Genomic DNA, 17,812 nt, shown 5'->3' on the forward strand with positions numbered 1-17,812 from the left:
CGCAACCAGGTGTTGATTGCATTTGCATAATTGGAGTCTAGGAGGTGTTATTAACCTGCCCAGAGAGAGGTGTTAAATCAGCATTGTATGTGGCAGACAATAGATATCTCCACTCCCTCCCACCTCTATTCAAGCTTGGCTTCTCCATTTTTATATAAATGGCCTCTTTTAAACCAGTCCTCCTCCCTGTCTAGGATGCGTACTTGACTGTCTTCAAAGGAGTGACCTTTTTCCTTTAGGTGTAGGTATAATGCAGAATCCTGACCAGAGGGTTTGGCTCTTCTATGCTGTGTCATACACTGGTGTAGCTGCTGTTTTGTTTCATCAACATATAATTCTGAGCACTGCTCACTGCACTGGACTTAGTTTATATGCAACTCTATGATTCATCTCTGTGGCACTTGTTTCCTTTGATGCGTTTCCTGTTCTGTTCTGTGGGTTCTCTTCTAAGAACATGACTTCTGTACACTAATGGCTTGTACTGTCATTATTATCCACATAAAACATGGTGTCAGAAGTACTTGAATCTGCGCTACTTCTACTCATGGGACGCTGAAAGCTTGCCAGTCTTGCAGTGAGGGGCTGACTGTGCCTCCTGTAGCGATTAGGGTTGCCACCTGCCCAGCATTCACCCGGACAGTCCAGGTTTTGAATGCTGTGTCCAGGTTTCATGGCAGCAGAAACCGGGACACAAAATGTAAGGGAGACAGGGACAACCAAAATTAAGATAGGAGCTACTGGCCCCCACTGAAAATAGTCTCAACTGTGATATTTACATATGAATGGGTGGCATATTTACATATGAATAAGCCATGACTCATGCTCCCCAAAAAATGTCAGCGAGTCGCTAGAGTGTTCGGGTTTCGCTTTAAGAAAAGGTGGCAAACCTAGTAGCGATTGCAGTCCTGTACTGAAAGCTGAGCACTGGAAGCAAGAAAACCAGCACCATGGCAACTGCACACAGCATTCCACTACCTGAGGCAATGAGGGTGAGTGGGCATTGCGGCAGTAACTGGGATAACTTCAGAGCTGAGTTTGAGGATTACTCCCTAACAACAGGATTACATGAGAAGCCTGCAGCAGTGCAAGCAGCTACACTAAGGAGAGTGATGGGCAGTGAATGCCTTCATGTTTACAAGCATAATCTGAACCTCACAGAGGAGCAGAAGAGTGACACTAAAGCCATCCTGGATGCATTTTTTTCAGACCTTCTAAAAATGTCATTTTATGAAAAATATATATATTTGGCAGCTGCAAGCAAGAAGAAGGTGAAACTAATAGATAACTTTGTCACACGGCTAAGAGAAAAAGCTGCAAGCTGTGACTATGGGTCTCTGAGAGATGAACTTATTTGTGACAAAATAGTTCTAGGTATCACTAGTGAAAGCACACGCCGATGCCTATTGAGAGAACATGATTTAAACCTACAAGCAGCAATTGTGATATGTCGTACTGCAGAGCTTACTGACAAACATATGAGAGCTATGGAGCAGGATAAACAGACTGACAGTATTAATGCAGCCTCCAAGCAACAGCCAAGCTTGAAGAACCACCAGCACAAGCTTCAGCACAAAAATCCCCAACACAACTCACCTGGGAGCACACCTGCATCATGCAAGTACCTTGGCAATGTGCATATACGAGATAAAGGACAGTGCCCTGCACATGGGAAAAGCTGTAGAGCATCTGGTAGATGAAATCATTTTGCTGGAGTGTGTGTTTGTCTAGTAAAACAAAAGCAAGGAAACTGCACACAGTTGAGCACAGGTCATATCTTGAGGATGCACACATGCTTAGCACTGATGTGGTTTACACGAAGGAATGCATTGGTGCTGTACAATCTAAAGGCCAAAAATGGTTTGTAAATCTCAGACTAAATAATATATGCCAACCCTGCCAGCTGGACTCGGGTGCAACATATAATGTAATGAGTTTAAAAGACAAAATGAAACTGGCACCTAGGGCACCTCTTCAGCCTAGTGGCACCAAACTGAAATTATATTCAGGGGAGCTAATGGAATCATTGGAACGTTTCCGAACAGAATGCTGCATACGTGGACATATGCACAAACTTGAATTTGAGATTGTGGAAGCCAATCAGAAACCGCTACTGTCTGGTTCAACATGTGAGCACCTGGGTCTGATGCAGTTCACCATTCCTGCTGAGCTACATAATGTCGATAATCAGTCTGTGAGATCCTTGACTAGGCCACTGACAAAACAGCAAATCCTCAAAGTCTATAGTGATGTGTTTGATGGCCCCATAGTATCTGTTCCAGGTGTAATGCCTTGGCAATATGTACGAATCTCAGCTGTGGAGTTTATTTAATGCAGGGTTTATTTCACGAGGGTACGGCTTCAGGGTCGAGCTCCAGGCGTCACTCTCAGAGTCTGAAGCGGAGAGTATGGAGCCCTACCATCATGTGCCGCAAATCAAAAGAAGCAGTAAGGGGATGGCACGCTATTTAGTCACAGTACTGCAGCACACCATCGGTAATACTAAATTAGTAGGTATCAGCAACAAAACTTAGAAGTACTTCCCCTTTAAGAAGTCAGAGTCCAGAGGTGAGGAGGGAATCCTTGACTATGTTACAGCAATAAAGAGTGGCAATTTCCCTTTGGTATCAGACAACTCTATTACAGTCACCCAGTATGAATACTTGCTGTTAGTAGGGGGTTTTAGAATATGAGGGATCCTCTCAGTCAGCGGTTCCTTAGGGTCCAGCAGCAGGGAGCAGGCTGTCAGCTGGCGTTCTCAAGTGAATAATAGAACGCCGTACTGACCTGACTTCCTTCTATTTATGAGGATTGGAAGGGGAGGAGCTGGTGACGTTTTCCCGCCCCGATGCGTTCTACGCTGGAACGCATCGGCGATGCTACTTCCGGGTTGCGGCTGCGTTCCACCCTGGAACGCAAGCCGCGATCGTACAGTCTCCCTTGCGGCTGTGTTCCATAGGGGGACGCAGGCTGCGATCATTACACCAGGAGAGGTTCATTTTGAACTTGACCCTACCATTCTACCAGTACAATGTGCCCCACACAATGTGCCAGTAGCCATTAAGCCGCAGGTCAAAGTGCAATTGGATAAGTATGAAGCTGAAGGGCATCTTACTTCAGTATCAGAGCCTACAGATTGGATAAGCAACATGGTAGTTATTAGGAAACCTGAGAAGATCAGAATTTGCATCGATCCCAAGTTTTTGAATATGGCCCTAAGACGGTCACACTACTTAATGCCAACACTTGAGGATGTTTTGCACAAACTACCCAAAGCACGGGTTTTTACCCTTGTTGATGCTAGAGATGCCTTTTTGCAGTGTAAACTAGATGAAAAGAGTAGCTACATGACCACATTCTGGACTCCTTGGGGCAGAAAAAGATGGCTCAGTTATGCAAATGCAATCAACACCTGGTTGTGACTATCTTGACATCTTCAAGAAAAATACCATTTGCCTTCAAATCCAGTTGCCTTGACTTATTTTTTACAGATACATTGTCTGATTGTTCTGTTTTTCTAGGTTTTTTTTCCCCCCAACAAACACATCTTTTCCTATTTATACAGTAAAATGCCAAAACAGATTGCATTGGTGACCACAGGGCATTATAAAGCAGTGAATTTGATTTTCACCAAATATTAAATGGTGGTGAATTTATCACTAATTTAAAACAAATTAACCTGGAAGATATGTCTGCAGTGAACGTTCAGTGAATGCCAGATTCACTGCTATAAAATATATCCCTCAGGCTCCATAATGATACAATGATTTCATTACTTAAAAAGGATTATCTCATTTAGCATCTATAGTATGTGTGTCCGCCAAATAGTCAGGCATATTATTTTTATGAGGTGTTTTATGATGTCAGTTACATTTAATAGTTTTGGCCATTTAGGGAGTGAATGTCTGGATAAAAACAAGGGAATTTTACTAGAAAAGGTCTGATTTCTATCAGTGAAAATCCATTTGGTACTGAGAAAGCACTAATGCTAACAATCTGCAAGTCTAATACAAAGCAATATCAGATAGCAAAACAAGGCAATATTCTATTTTAAGGATTCATGTTGGACTAAAGATTTACCAACATCAGTAACCACTTAGCTATAAAACAAGATGCAAAAACTTGCCATCAAGGACTCCAAAATCTCTGTTATCTTAAAAAGGGGCAGTTCAAAACCTAGATAGATGTATTTTACTCTTAGAACCACATCAGTTTGTGCATCTTGAGCTCTCAGTCTCAGTAGTTTTACATGAGCCATTTCAATTTTAATGCATGGTTGTGGAGCAATAGCACCACCATGTGGCTGCTTGCAGAAAGACTGAACTGATTTAAAGTGACATTAAACTCAGGAGTTAATTGTTAAAAATGCATTCAAGTACCGTAACTATTAGCAAAAATGTATCTTATTTGAGTATCACTCAGCTGTAGAGCCTCAAAGACACAGGGACCACTGGGAACAAAATTAGTCACCCTCCAGAAGGAAGGACATTGTCAGCAACAATTCAGAGATAATTTGAGGATCTACAGCTAAGTAATACACAAATAGGTTACATTTTTGTTAACAGTTAGGATGCTTGAATGCATTTTTAAAATTTAAACGAGTTCAGAGGATGCTTCAACCATTTCTATTCACATAGGTCTATAATAATTCTATTGTTGTGTAGGTGATAGTAGTATGCTCTGATACTTACAAAGCTTTTAGACAGTTTGGATCCACATGTCTTGTCTGTACAAAACCAATCACTCCAGTAGAAGGACACTTTCCAACAAACCACTTGAGCCCAGGCACAAAGAATCCAACAACCTCAATAGCGTCTCCCCTGCAGTAGCTTAGTTCATCCCATTCTGTTGCTGTATGGCCTTCTCTTGCAGTACACTGCCCTGACCCTGGTGTACAAAATAATATGAAAATTAAAACAGTTTATCAGTCTACCTTTAGATTTTTACAATCTCTTCCTATACATCTGAACACAAAATTTCCAGAATGTCATTTTTCATGATTTTCGTTTATTTCAATATGCTGCTTGTCCTGCCTCCTACTGGGTAGCCTTTATTTTGCCTTCACTCAGAGTTTATCAGCTCAGATACTAACTGATCATTATCATCATTTACACACAAGAAATAGATCTATGTACTTGACTTTTAAAGTTTTTGATTGAGCTTATTTACAAGGAGAAATTGTACAGATTAAATGCTACAGACTACAATACTGATTTTACAAAACTTACTTGCACATATCAAAAAAATCATGAATTCCCTGTTACATTTGCATGTTTTAGATAAATTGTGGGTGCATTGCCTTACGTCTGTGACGCGTGGAGCGGTGGTGCGTGGACCTTCTCGTGCACTGTGTCATGTAATTTTCACTCCGGCACGTCAGCTTGCAAGAGCTCGCATAGCTGAGCATGCCGAAATGAAAAAGTCATCTTCAGCCAATCGGCTCACGCATATAAACCTGTGCGCCAGGATGCAACGTCCATTTGGTTGTTATGTGCGAGCTGATTGTCTAGAGATGCAGTCTTTCATCTTGCCAAGCTCAGCTCACACACTGCATGCGAACGTCCGTGCCTCAAAGCTTTGCATCGCTCCGCATGGCTTCACATGCAGTGTGCCACGGGCTTTAGAATCCTGCTTGCTGTATCTTTGATGCAGTTGCCAGAAAAACACATGTCAAATGCACCTAAAATGTGAGCAGGCCTGAACATCAGAAAATTACCTTATTTTCTTGCCAAATGAGAAAAAGGGTAAATCCAAAATTTTAGAGTTCTCACCAGACAATGGCCTCATAATAACCATAGCACCTTAATCAGCCTCTCTGAGGCCCAGGGTAGGAGAGGGTCCCATTAGGGAGGCTGTTAAGAAAAAATAAACTGAAGCTTCCAATACAGAAGGGCTGACATCTGACCTTAGGATAGTTGCTAGTCACAGATCCTCCTTTGTACAGTAAGAAGCATGTCTGCTTATCTGTCTGAACCTATGCAATAGTCTCAAATTAAAGAACTCTGGAAAATTTTAAAATTAACCACTGCAAGGGTTAACTGATTGTTCTCGGGGCTAAAATACAGAAGATATACTGCTCTAATTCTTGGTCCCTCTTGGGTTCTAGACAGATCCCCGCAGCCTATTCTCCCCCGGGCACTTGTGGTCTAAGAGCCTGTGACATCATCACATCTAATGCATTACACATGAGGATAATGACGGCCATTTCACTGCCGGAGTGGAGGGTGAGAGAGGTAAGCGCTCACTGCCGCAAGACCATGGGGGGTTAGTATATTTTCTTTATTTTAGCCCCTAGACCAAAAGACCAGTTAACCCCTGCAATGCGGTGTAAGCCCTACTGCAAGGGTTAATTTCTACATTTTTTGGAGTTCTTATTTAACCCTGTATGCCTATTGCAGTAAAAAATCCCAGAGCTTCTCCTCTGCTAAAACCTTAGATTGTATTTTCACTTTTTGAGCCAGATTTGAGACCCCACTATACGTTTGTTATGTGTTCACATTCACACAGCATATTTAAAAATAATATAATAAAAAAATTCTTACCATTTGTGCAGACTGCAAGTTATTCTGAACAGTTTGAAAGTGAATTGGGACAAAAGTGGGGCAGGCACATTTTTCTCTTATTAACATATAATGCAGAACACAAACCTCAAGTTCTTTAAAGTGATACTCAATTCGGGAGTTAAATCTTAAAAATGCATTCAAGTGCCTGACCATTAAACACACATATAACTATAACTTCAATACATATTTGTAAATGTGAGATTATAGCCCATTACTGACATGCTTTTTTGTACCTGGCTCCAGCTTCTACCCTTACCAGAGCCTCACTGGGCTAATCAAGTCTTGGGGGACAGGTATCTGGGCACCAGTGGAATCCTTTCCCACCTGTCCACTTACACATGTAAATGAGCATTTGATTGTTCTAAGTATTCTGTGATTTACTTAACAAGTCTGATTAAATGTTGCATATTAAATTAGACAATATGTGATTTTTAACACTTTAGACTTTAGACACTTTAGACCAAACTGCTGTGCCATATAGTGGTGAGTTCTAACTTACACTTTAGGCTGACGGCTCCATGGAGTGGTGGGTTCTAACTTACTGAATACTCTCCCAATGGTCATCATACCATCATAGATGAACGTCTATACCAATTAATTTTAGCTGTTTACTCAGCTGTTGTTGAGTGGGAACCTAGATCTGTCCTCACTACATTCAGACTTGGCTAGGAGAGTACAAAATACAAAGGTGATGCCAACCCACCTCCCTGAGTCTGAAAGGAGCAGCCAAGCAAGAACAGACTAGTTGCCAGAACCCATCAATTTTCTAGTCATGGCACTTCAAGATACAAAAGGTGGCTTGTTTCACCATTAAACAGCCGTTGCTTGTAATATGAGGCTTCTGCATGACAAGGAAGAAAAATTCCCAAGACAGGAAACTACTGCCCAAAATTTCAGTTGAAGAACAAATGTACTAAAATGTATAAAAATAAACCAGCAGGACTTAAGTTAATTATTAAGAAAAAATTGCAGTATAACAGCATATGTTTTTTGGAAAACAAAATCTGGACTAATATAAACCCCTACTCTATGTATCCCAACTGAAAGCTAAAGGAGAGTATATGTAGACATAGGATGTAAACGGTGCTGAAGAACCCAGCAATTTCTGAACTCGAACCTTTAGAACGAAATATATATTTTGTAATATGCTTTAAATAATTTTGACAGTTTCAAGTTCACTATTTTTTATTTCATTTTTTGATAAAGGTTCAAAGTGAGTGTATTCTACATAAGGAATAAATCTTTTTTTTATTCTCCTTTAACAGACCAGTAAGTCTGTAATAGACTTCCATAATTTATTATATAAGCATTACATTTATGTTTTGACTTGAATCCACAGTCCAGCACAAAGGCAGATTGTGTTAGCTGTAAGTGAAATCAGCAACTTTAACAATAGTAGGTCTGTGTTTAGTACGGGAAGGAAGCTATTTACCTATTGGCTGAGATGTAATGTTCCGGCAGTTTTGCTCTGTCACGTTACAGGATATAGGGTACACTTTTAGAAACCACCTAGGAGAGACATAAATAAAACATGATTAGTTTCTGTTTGTTTCCTTACCGATTATGTTCATGTGGGTGCAAAGTGCTTAGCAGTAGAAGATTCACTGTCTCTCTCTCTGTCCTGATGACTGTTATTACTAGGACAAAAATGAGGGGAAATCCAAAAGTTTACATTTGTCACCAGAATAAGGTTAAGGGGAGTATCACAATTGAGACACCTTTTCCAAAAACCACAGTCAAATTGGTGTTTTCCCCTCACCTTCAGGAAGGCTCCTGTGACTTCCTGTGTAATCTCTGGGAGATGAATTGAGGAGAAAGCAAATCTACCCAAAAGGGTTTACATGTAGCAATGCACCCAATGTATATTTTGTTGCATTGTCCCTAAATATACAACCCAAATTCCAAAAAAGTTGGGATGCGGTGTAAAATCTACATAAACATCAAATGCAATGATCTGCAAATTTTATTCACAAAAGAAAATAGAAAGCATATAACATTTTTAAACCTGATTAAAAAAAGATCATTTTTGACATTGATGGCAGCAACACTTCTCAAAAAAGTTGGGACACGGCTACAGAAATCTGGCAAAGTAAGTAGTACTAACAAGGAAGAGATGGAAGAACAACTAATGAAGTTAATTGGCAACAGGTCAGTAACATGATTGGTTATAAAAAGAGCATCTTAGAGAGTCAGAGTGTCTCAGAAGTAAAGATGGGCAGAGGTTCGCCAATCTGTGAAAAGCTAAAAATTGTCGAACATTGTCTGAATAATGTTCCTCAACATAAAATTGCAAAGACTTTAAATATATCATCATCTACAGTACATAATATCATCAAAAGATTCTGAGAATCTGGAGAAATCTATGTGTGCCAGGGACAAGCCCGAAACACAATATTGGATGCCCGTGATCTTTGGGCCCTCAGACGGCACTGCATTAAAAACAGGCATGATTCTGTGATAGACATCACTGCATGGGCTCGGCAGTACTTCCAAAAATCACTCTCTGTGAACACAATTCGCCGTGCCATCCAAAAATGCAAGTTAAAGCTCTATCATGCAAAAAAGAAGCCATATCTGAACATGATCCAGAAACGCCACCATCTTCTCTGGGCCAATGCCCATATAAAATGGTCTGTCGCAAAGTGGAAAACTGTTTTGTGGTCAGACGTATCAAAATTTGACATTCTTTTTAGCAACCATGGCACACCGTGTCCTCCGGACTGAAGAGGAGTGGGGCCCTTCCGGCTTGTTATCAGCACTCAGTTCAAAAGCATGCATCCCTGATGGTATGGGGGTGGATTAGTGCATATGGAATGGCCATCTTGAACATCTGGTAAGGCACCATCGATGATGGAAGATATATCCAAGTTTTAGAGCAGCATATGTTCCAATTTGGAAAATGTCTTTTACAGTGAAGGCCTTGCATATTTCAGCAGGACAATGCTAAACTGCATAGTGCATCTATGACAACAGCATGGTTTCATATTAGAAGAGGCCGGGTGTCTGCAGTCCAGACCTTTCACCAATTGAAAATATTCGCCGCATCTTGAAAGGAAAAATCTGACAAAGAAGACCGGTTAGAATCCTATATCAGACAAGAATGGGACAACATTCTTTTCCCAAAACTCCAGCAGCTTTTTTCCTCGGTTCCCATACATTTACAGACTGTGGTTAAAGGAAGAGAGGATGCTACACCCTAGTAAACATGGCCCTGTCCCAACTTTTTTGAGACGTGTTGCTGCCATCAATTTTAAAATTGCCTTATTTTTTTCTTAAAATGGTACATTCTATCAGTTTAAACATTTGATATGTTTTCTATTGTTAATAAAATATGGGTTTATGAGATTTGCAAATCATTACATTCTGTTTTTATGTAAATTTTACACAGCGTCCCAACTGTTGTGGAATTGGAGTTGTAACATATATTAAGAATAAAAGGAACAAAAGCCACTTAAAGGAGATCTATGAGATGAGTGATTTTCACTCAGCCTCATAGTTTGAGCCGACGTGTGACAATGAAACTGTCACACGTCTGCTCTATAAATCGGGAAGTGAGCGAACACATACCGTCGCTCGCTCACTTTCCGATCTTCTCCCTGCAGAAAGTGGTGACTGTCAGACACGGCTCCCCGCAGGGATTCCCCCCTCCCCGCTTCGATCCTCCAGAGCTGACTGGAACAGGAACGAACAGGGGACAGGGGGGGCACTATCTTGAGGCAGAGCCAGCTGTCACTCACGCAGTTGGGTGGATCTCGACAGCATTGTCGGGATCCGTCTGGCTGCGGCACTCTCAGTATATAGCGAGCTGTGGCTCGCTATATACTGCGCTTTGGGTTGCGGGAGGACGCTAGTATATGTCCTCCCGTTACCCTTAAGAGAACTATGGGATAAAAAGGTTACCTCATAGTTCTCTTTTAAAGGTAGTTTAAATATTATCTTTGCTATTAGTTTCATTTGTTATTTGTGAATGTGTGTTTCTTATAATAAAACAAAATATATTAAAAGAGGGAAGAGCAAATCCTATGCAACCTTCATTAGTGTTACAAAACAACATGAGAGTTATATTTGATGTATGAGTAATGCTGGGGGTACAGAGCCTTATATTAGTCATTAAGCCTAATGTCAGACAAAGATTTTTCTGAATGCTAGAAAAGTTTTGTACAACACTATTTAGTTGTCTCCAATCTCATAGCTACAGATGAAGTTCATCCCACAGTCATTACAAGGATGGGCAGATCATTTACCACCAGAGAAACTTCAGCCTATACAATTTGTTCAATAATTTCTAATGCAAAGTTTGGTATACTTCTAACTATATCCTATTAGAACAGTGTCACAGTTTCTGAAATTGAAAAGGCTTGTATTATTCAAATTAGCTTATCTCCTAAACCAGCCATAATTATCAGTTGTCAGTGCTTGCCCTGCTTTGACATCAGTGGTATTTAGAGGCAAGTATGTTGTGTCTATGCCCACTCTCACAATAAATGACATACTAAGGAGCACACAGCTGTTATTATATTTTAAATATTTCACTTGTTTGACTGAAGCAGGCAACATGACCCTACAAACAGGAACGGTTGCTTTTTACTCTTCTGCTTTCACCCTTTTCACGTCATATACAGCCCATGGACTGGTCATTTATAACTTGTGTTTTCATTTAAAATCGTAATAAAATATTAACATCTTTTTGTGTATTATGATCCACAGAGTGTGGTAGAACACTTACTGGTAGAAAGGATGAGGCAGTGGCTCCACTGCTATGATGGGTAATAATCCACGCTCTCCTGTACTCAGAGACTGTCCTTCCCATGATGACTCATCACCAATGTCTTTCACATAGACCACATCATTCATAGAAACCGCAAGGAACTCCGGCTTGCCATCATCCACCTGCGCTCCAGCATCATGAACCACAGCTCGGGCATAAAAGCACCCTACAGTTCACAAGATTACATGACTTTTAATAAAGCTACACACATTGTCACAAAATCATATGTATTCTGAGGGAGCCACTCTGACATGAAAAGGTTATTAGTGGGGGTCTTTCTACTATGAAGGTGAAAATTTGACCCCTGCTGGCTGCCACCTGCTATTATCTAAAATATGGAATCACTGCAAGTGCAAATAGTCATTAACTTTGCCCAGGTTATACAGCACTCAACAACAAAAGAGACCTTGTTTGCTAATGTGGACCTGCCATTACACATACTCTCATACTGTATGTTGAACTGGATGGACCCTTGTCTTTATTCAACCTCACTTACTATGTTACTATGTATTAACATTCACTATTTATTTTAAATTTAAAAAGCACCTTGTTTAACAAAGTCAAACGCTGTTCCTGAACTCACAAAACCAAATACTGCCTTGGTAATATAGTCTTTAAATTCCAGAAGCATTGTGGGTGTATCATATCATTAGAAAGTGTAGAAATTATATTGTTTTCTGTGTGTATATATATTAGGACATCAATCAACGGGGTTAAACATTTTGGACATGCTTGTATGCTTTTCTGCTTAAACAAGACAGTGTGTCATGCTCCATAATTATTTTGTTATGCATAGCCCAGGGGATGAGAAACTAACACCTAGTGGCCATGGAGTAAAAGGAATACTGTATGTCTAGGTATTTTTACAGTGTAATGCTAAGAGCCTGTCATAAAACAGGATTTCAAGTGGAAAACACCAGGTCTACATGTCTACGAGGGAGGACAATAACTTCTTACCCTCACCATGATCTAAATGTGCTAGGGATCTGAAATTTTGCAGGTTTAGGAGGTGGATATCTTAGTAATGTGCATGCCAATTTTTGTTTTTGCAGGTCGTGGTGAATTATAGTTAAAGCCAAGAGAAATGGAGTAGGTGTCATGCCGGACAAAGTTGAATACCAAACCGTGATTAGGTTCCTCCATCTTCAAGGGAAATCTGCCCAAATAATCCATGAAGAGACGTCAGCTGTGTATGATTAGTGACCATGGATGAAAACTGGGTATATCTATATGATCCTGAGACTAAAGAAATTAGTAAAACATGGAAAAATGCTTCATCACCCACCCTAAAAAGGCTAAGGTGCAACATTCATCCAGCAAGGTCATGTTGTCAGTGTTTTGGGATTGCAAGGGTATAGTATAATATTGACCGATTACTTACAAAAAGGGTCTACAATAACAGGAGCATACTACAGAAACTTACTATGAAAGCTACGGGATGCTATCAAAGAAAAAAGATGAGGTTTGCTATCAAAAGGTGTGTTGCTGCTAGCTGACAATGCACCTGCATATCGAGCTGCAGAAACTGTCACTTTTATTTGCGATTGTGGCTATGAATCTCTGCCCCATTCACTTTACTCACTTGACCTGGCACCTTCAGACTTCTTCCTGTTTCCAAATCTGAAGAAACATTTTCGGGGAAGACGTTTCCACAATGATGAGGCAGTCATTACTGAAGTTGATAGCTGGTTTTCCTCCAAATCTGCATACTTCTACGCAGATGGTATTAAAGGTCTGTTCCACAGATGTGAAAAGTGTGTAACCATAGGAGGTGTATATGTAGAGAAGGAAGCGAGTAACTAAATTTCAGATCCCTAGCACATCTGGATCATGATGAGGGTAAGAACTTATTGGCCTCCCCTCGTAATAGATAGCGGTTATATTGTTTGTATCTATACAAGGCTAAACTCTACTATTGTTATTGTATTAAATCCAAAAACTACACGTCACAGAGGCGCCTGATGTTTGATAATCATGTACTTAAAATAAAAATCTCATGGTTCTTGTTACTTTTGGTAAATAAGTATTTTTTAAACACCTAAATGCATTTTGTGACTACTGGTCACTTCCTCAGACATATGGTGCAAACAGATTCTTTGAACATAAAATTAGAGAGAAATTACAGCAGATTGGCATGTACTACAGCCAAAATATGTGCCAGAATAAAAAAACGCTTTCATAACAACTTTCATACAATATGACTGCCATTATAGAGAAATCGTTATTTAGTAAATAAATAATAGACCAGGCAGTCTCCTTGATATATGCATTTAAAAAGATTTTACTTTAATGTTACACTATAATGACAATTATTTAGTGCTTTACAATTTGTTGTGCAGCGTTTTTGTTTGCGACGCGTTCCAGTGCGGTTTTTGGGGGGGTAATGTCATTATGCAAATTAATCTCTCCCTACTCCATGTCATGGCTTCTGTTGCGTTCCGGTGCGGCACGTTTGTGGCGCGTTCCAGTGCAGCAAAAATGTAACATGCAGCATTTTTTTCCCCCTGCACTGGAACGGACTGGACTGGTGTGAACAGAGCACAAATATCACATACAAATGCATTGGGATTGGGATTTTTGGTGCGGAAGAAAAATGTAACGTACCGCATCTGATCCGGACATGGTGTGAATGGGCCCTAAGGCCTCGTTCACACCAGATGCAGTGCGTTCCCGCCCGATTCTGGCCAGAAAGCACTGCCTCGCATTGCCGCCGGCTCGCTTTTTTGTGGGGCCATTGAAGTGAATCGCACTATAGCCATGCCCTCCGGACGCAATGTGATCGGGATCGCAAGGCATATTAAGCCTGTGGTCCTGTTCCGGTGCAATCAAAATAGAGCTTGCAACAAAAAAGTGAGCCTGCCGCAATGCGAGAGAGTGCGTTCTGGTCAGTGTTTTTTACTTGGGGCAGGAGCACAGATTGTTTATTTATCATATAGCTGAAACATACTTTAGGGTGCTTTAATCTATAGTGATAAAGTTACAGAAATCTTATGCAAATGTAAATTAGGTATTCCCTACCTTCTTGAAGGAGGAGACCAAGATACAGTGTTGCCAATTCATCCTGATTTACAGATACTTGAACTTCTGTGTCTTCTACCAGCTCAGAATTCAACCAGTACCTCTCATCGAAGAGCAGATGTTCTAGAGTGCAAGCCACAATACCTAATAAAAGAAAGTAAAGTGTATACTTGTTCAGCCCATATTATGATTTATTATTGCAGTGTGTACATGTGTAAAGTTACTGTCGCATTTTTTATGCTTCACAGTTTAGTTATTGTATAAAATAGTGAGATTTGTAGATTGAAAGCTAAAAGGGAACTCTGTAGTTCACTACAATGCCTCATATTCTATATCTAACAGCTTTTGAAATGCCAGGTTAATAGGGAGTGATAGTGCCCAACTGTGATCTGTGTGCAGCCCTGGTGAGACCCGTGTGCAGCCCTGGTGAGACCTGTGCGCAGCCCTGGTGAGACCCGTGCATAGACCTGGTGAGACCCATGCGCAGACCTGGTGAGACTCATGCGCAGACCTGGTGAGACCCATGCGCAGACCTGGTGAAACCCATGCGCAGACCTGGTGAGACCCGTGCGCAGACCTGGTGAGACCCGTGCGCAGACCTAGTGAAACCCGTGCGCAGACCTGGTGAGACCCGTGCGCAGACCTGGTGAAACCCATGCGCAGACCTGGTGAGACCCAAGCGCAGCCCTGGTGTGATCTGCACGCGGCCAGGCCTGGTGTGGTCTGCACGCGGCCAGCCCTGGTGTGGTCTGCACGCAGCCAGCCCTGGTGTGGTCTGCACGCGGCCAACCCTGGTGTGGTCTGCACGCGGCCAGCCCTGGTGTGGTCTGCACGTGGCCAGCCCTGAGATTTATAGCTGGTTGTCATTCTACATTGCTGAATAATCAATGACTGAGTTACAGTTCTTCATAATTATAAAGAAACTGCCCTAAAATCATTAGTTAGTATCGGAAATTGGTATCGGCAAGTACCTGAGGGAAAGTACTTGTACTTGGTCTTAAAAAAATGGTATCAGACATCCCTACTGTAAAGTACTGAGTAATGTATCAAATATACATAATAAAGATAGGTAGAAATACTTTTTTTATAGCAATAATGATAACTGTGAATCTAGTGGTTAAACAAGAAACTGTAGTAGGAGCAAGAAGCTGTGTACTTCCAAAAGGAAGCTGACGATGTAAATGTTATTTGTAGTATTCCATGCCACTACTATGTACATTAAACACTGAAAGAAACAGCAGAATAAACAATTGAGTGTTGTGTTCATGCACAACACTCGGCTGCCTTTTTTTAATAAAACAATATTGAATTTTGCTTTTTGGTGTAGCTGTACCAGATGAAACGTATGAAAACGGTGCAATTGAGGTAATAGGCTTATATAATGGGCACTACCTGTTGCGGTTTCATGTTCCCTGTTAAAAGTTGATTGCTTAAAGATATTTTAAATGTTTCGCACATGCTGTGTCATTAGTCAGCAGCAACATGCAACGTTAGCTAACATATAGTTGAGCTTTGCAGGTATTCAAAGGAAAGAAGAGCTTTAGGGATAGTTTACCTAATAATCAGTCCAGGGTTGCTTTAAACACTAACATTAAATACCTACACACTGAATGCTGACGGTTTAAATCCCCCACCATTTTATACCTCAGACCACATTTACAACAAATGAGCATGTTACAGTACACATTTTACCCATGTGCATTTTAGAAATATTTTGAACATATATTAGACAAGTGGTAAAAGATCACATTCACAATAAATGGTCACATTACAGCATGTGCACATTAGACACATTTTGCACACATGGTATACAAGTGGTAAGAAACCCTATTCTAAAGCTTGACTTAAAAATAAGAGTCAATGAACAAATGATGCATCAGGGGGACACAAAGCTGCCAATAAAGAGGAGCTGTCGTTATGGTCTCCTAGGCATACTAATGGTGGGGGAATTACCAAAAGGAAATATGTCAGTTTTGTTGGGGTGTAATTATTGGTACATTTTCTATGTGCCAAATTAACAAAATTATAAGGCAAATTCTATGAACTGTTGCACCAGCTGCGTCAAATCAAGTTAAAAGTGCTATGCAACAGTTTTGATAAATGTCCAATCATGTGCGTCAACATAATGAAGCATTTGTTCTAATTTAAAAATGGTAGTAGTGTAAATACTGTAAGGAGGAGGAGGGATAGTGACGATCAGCACTGCATGATGGACAAGAGAGGGGGATGTGTATGAGCGGTCAGAAAGGTGCAGCAATGAAGGAATGAGATGAGGAGAAAAAATACGATAATCCCAGTGGAATGTGCACTCACATGTGGCGCACCACCACCTCCATATGACAAAAATAATGAATTGGCATGCACCACTTTAGTTAATTTGTTGCAAGAAGCACTAATTAAGCAGGCACATAGAAACTGGTGCATTATTCGGTGTGTGCACCAGTCTTTGTTTACCCCCACCAACACAAATATTTTAAAAATGACTTACTAGCCCTGAGAGTGCATAAACTCTGTAACTAGTGCATTTTACTCACCTAACCCCCAATCTCCATATGCATAGTATATGTAAACCTGCAACCTTATTTCTCACCCAGGTTTGTGCATAGAAATAGGACTCACGCAAGCCTACATTCACTTTACACTGGCTGTAGATCCAGTGCCTTTTTATTTTGACACCGATTCAGTTAATTGACATTTTCAAACAATAATTAACAGAGCTGTGAGAAATTCCACCTGGGCAGATAGGCAGGTGTTACCACTAACCTAGTGAGAGATAAGTAGTAAACTTCCAGATTTCCTCAATAGTCTTGAAGGTGATAATGAAAACATCATTCTTGGCCTGGATGGACACTAGCCGGGCGGACAGCTCCTAAAATAAATAAAAAGAAAAATGATAGCCCTGCTAGGAACCATGCTACAAAGCTTTATTCCGCTGTGGACACCAGATGGCAGTCAGGCACACTTGTACACTGTTAATGCTAATACTGTATTATCGCAATCTAACAATAGCTGTTGCTTTGTAATATCCATCCTCCAGATATACTTTTTCCTGAACATCAATTTTAGGGAGGTTTACTGTCATCAAAGGGTGCCCATGGTCATCAAGATCACCCAATCAAACCAAATTTTGTATGGGTCGATTAAGCAATTCATGTTATGGGAAAGCAGCACACCCCGAGTGCATTCATGGGAAAAAGAACTACACTAGCTGATAGCAAATCCCCACAGTCATGAAACCCCTCTGTTTATTTCTCCAGGTCTCTCTGCAACTTAACACCTCCAGCAGAACGTAATACTAAACCTGACACATATATTAACAGCTTCACAATGAGAATTACAACCCTGATATCCAACCAGCAAACAAAAATGTGTATAATCTATCAACACTGGAAGAAAAGTCTATGCAGAAGCTGCAAAATAATCATGCCATCTTCATAAAACCAGCAGATAAAGGGGGCATGGTAGG

At 40.6% G+C, this 17,812-nt stretch overlaps 1 protein-coding gene across 1 annotated transcript in view; it reads right to left on the bottom strand.

Annotated features, from left to right (window-relative positions):
• The window catches only part of SH3TC2 (SH3 domain and tetratricopeptide repeats 2), a 43,839-nt gene extending 26,622 nt beyond the window's left edge, over positions 1-17,217 (bottom strand). Inside the window, exons 1-5 of the mRNA XM_018553061.1 lie at positions 17,110-17,217; positions 14,347-14,490; positions 11,287-11,494; positions 7,993-8,069; positions 4,689-4,884 (exon numbers count right to left, since the gene is read on the bottom strand). Coding sequence (XP_018408563.1) covers positions 4,689-4,884; positions 7,993-8,069; positions 11,287-11,414 — 401 coding nt within the window. The 5' untranslated portion in view covers positions 11,415-11,494; positions 14,347-14,490; positions 17,110-17,217. The remainder of the gene's footprint in view (positions 1-4,688; positions 4,885-7,992; positions 8,070-11,286; positions 11,495-14,346; positions 14,491-17,109) is intronic.
• Between the last annotated feature and the right edge of the window lie 595 nt (positions 17,218-17,812).

Source organism: Nanorana parkeri, unplaced genomic scaffold (genome assembly GCF_000935625.1).
Source record: "Nanorana parkeri isolate BGI_ZX_2015 unplaced genomic scaffold, ASM93562v1 scaffold107, whole genome shotgun sequence".
Classification (NCBI taxonomy): Eukaryota; Metazoa; Chordata; class Amphibia; order Anura; family Dicroglossidae; genus Nanorana; species Nanorana parkeri.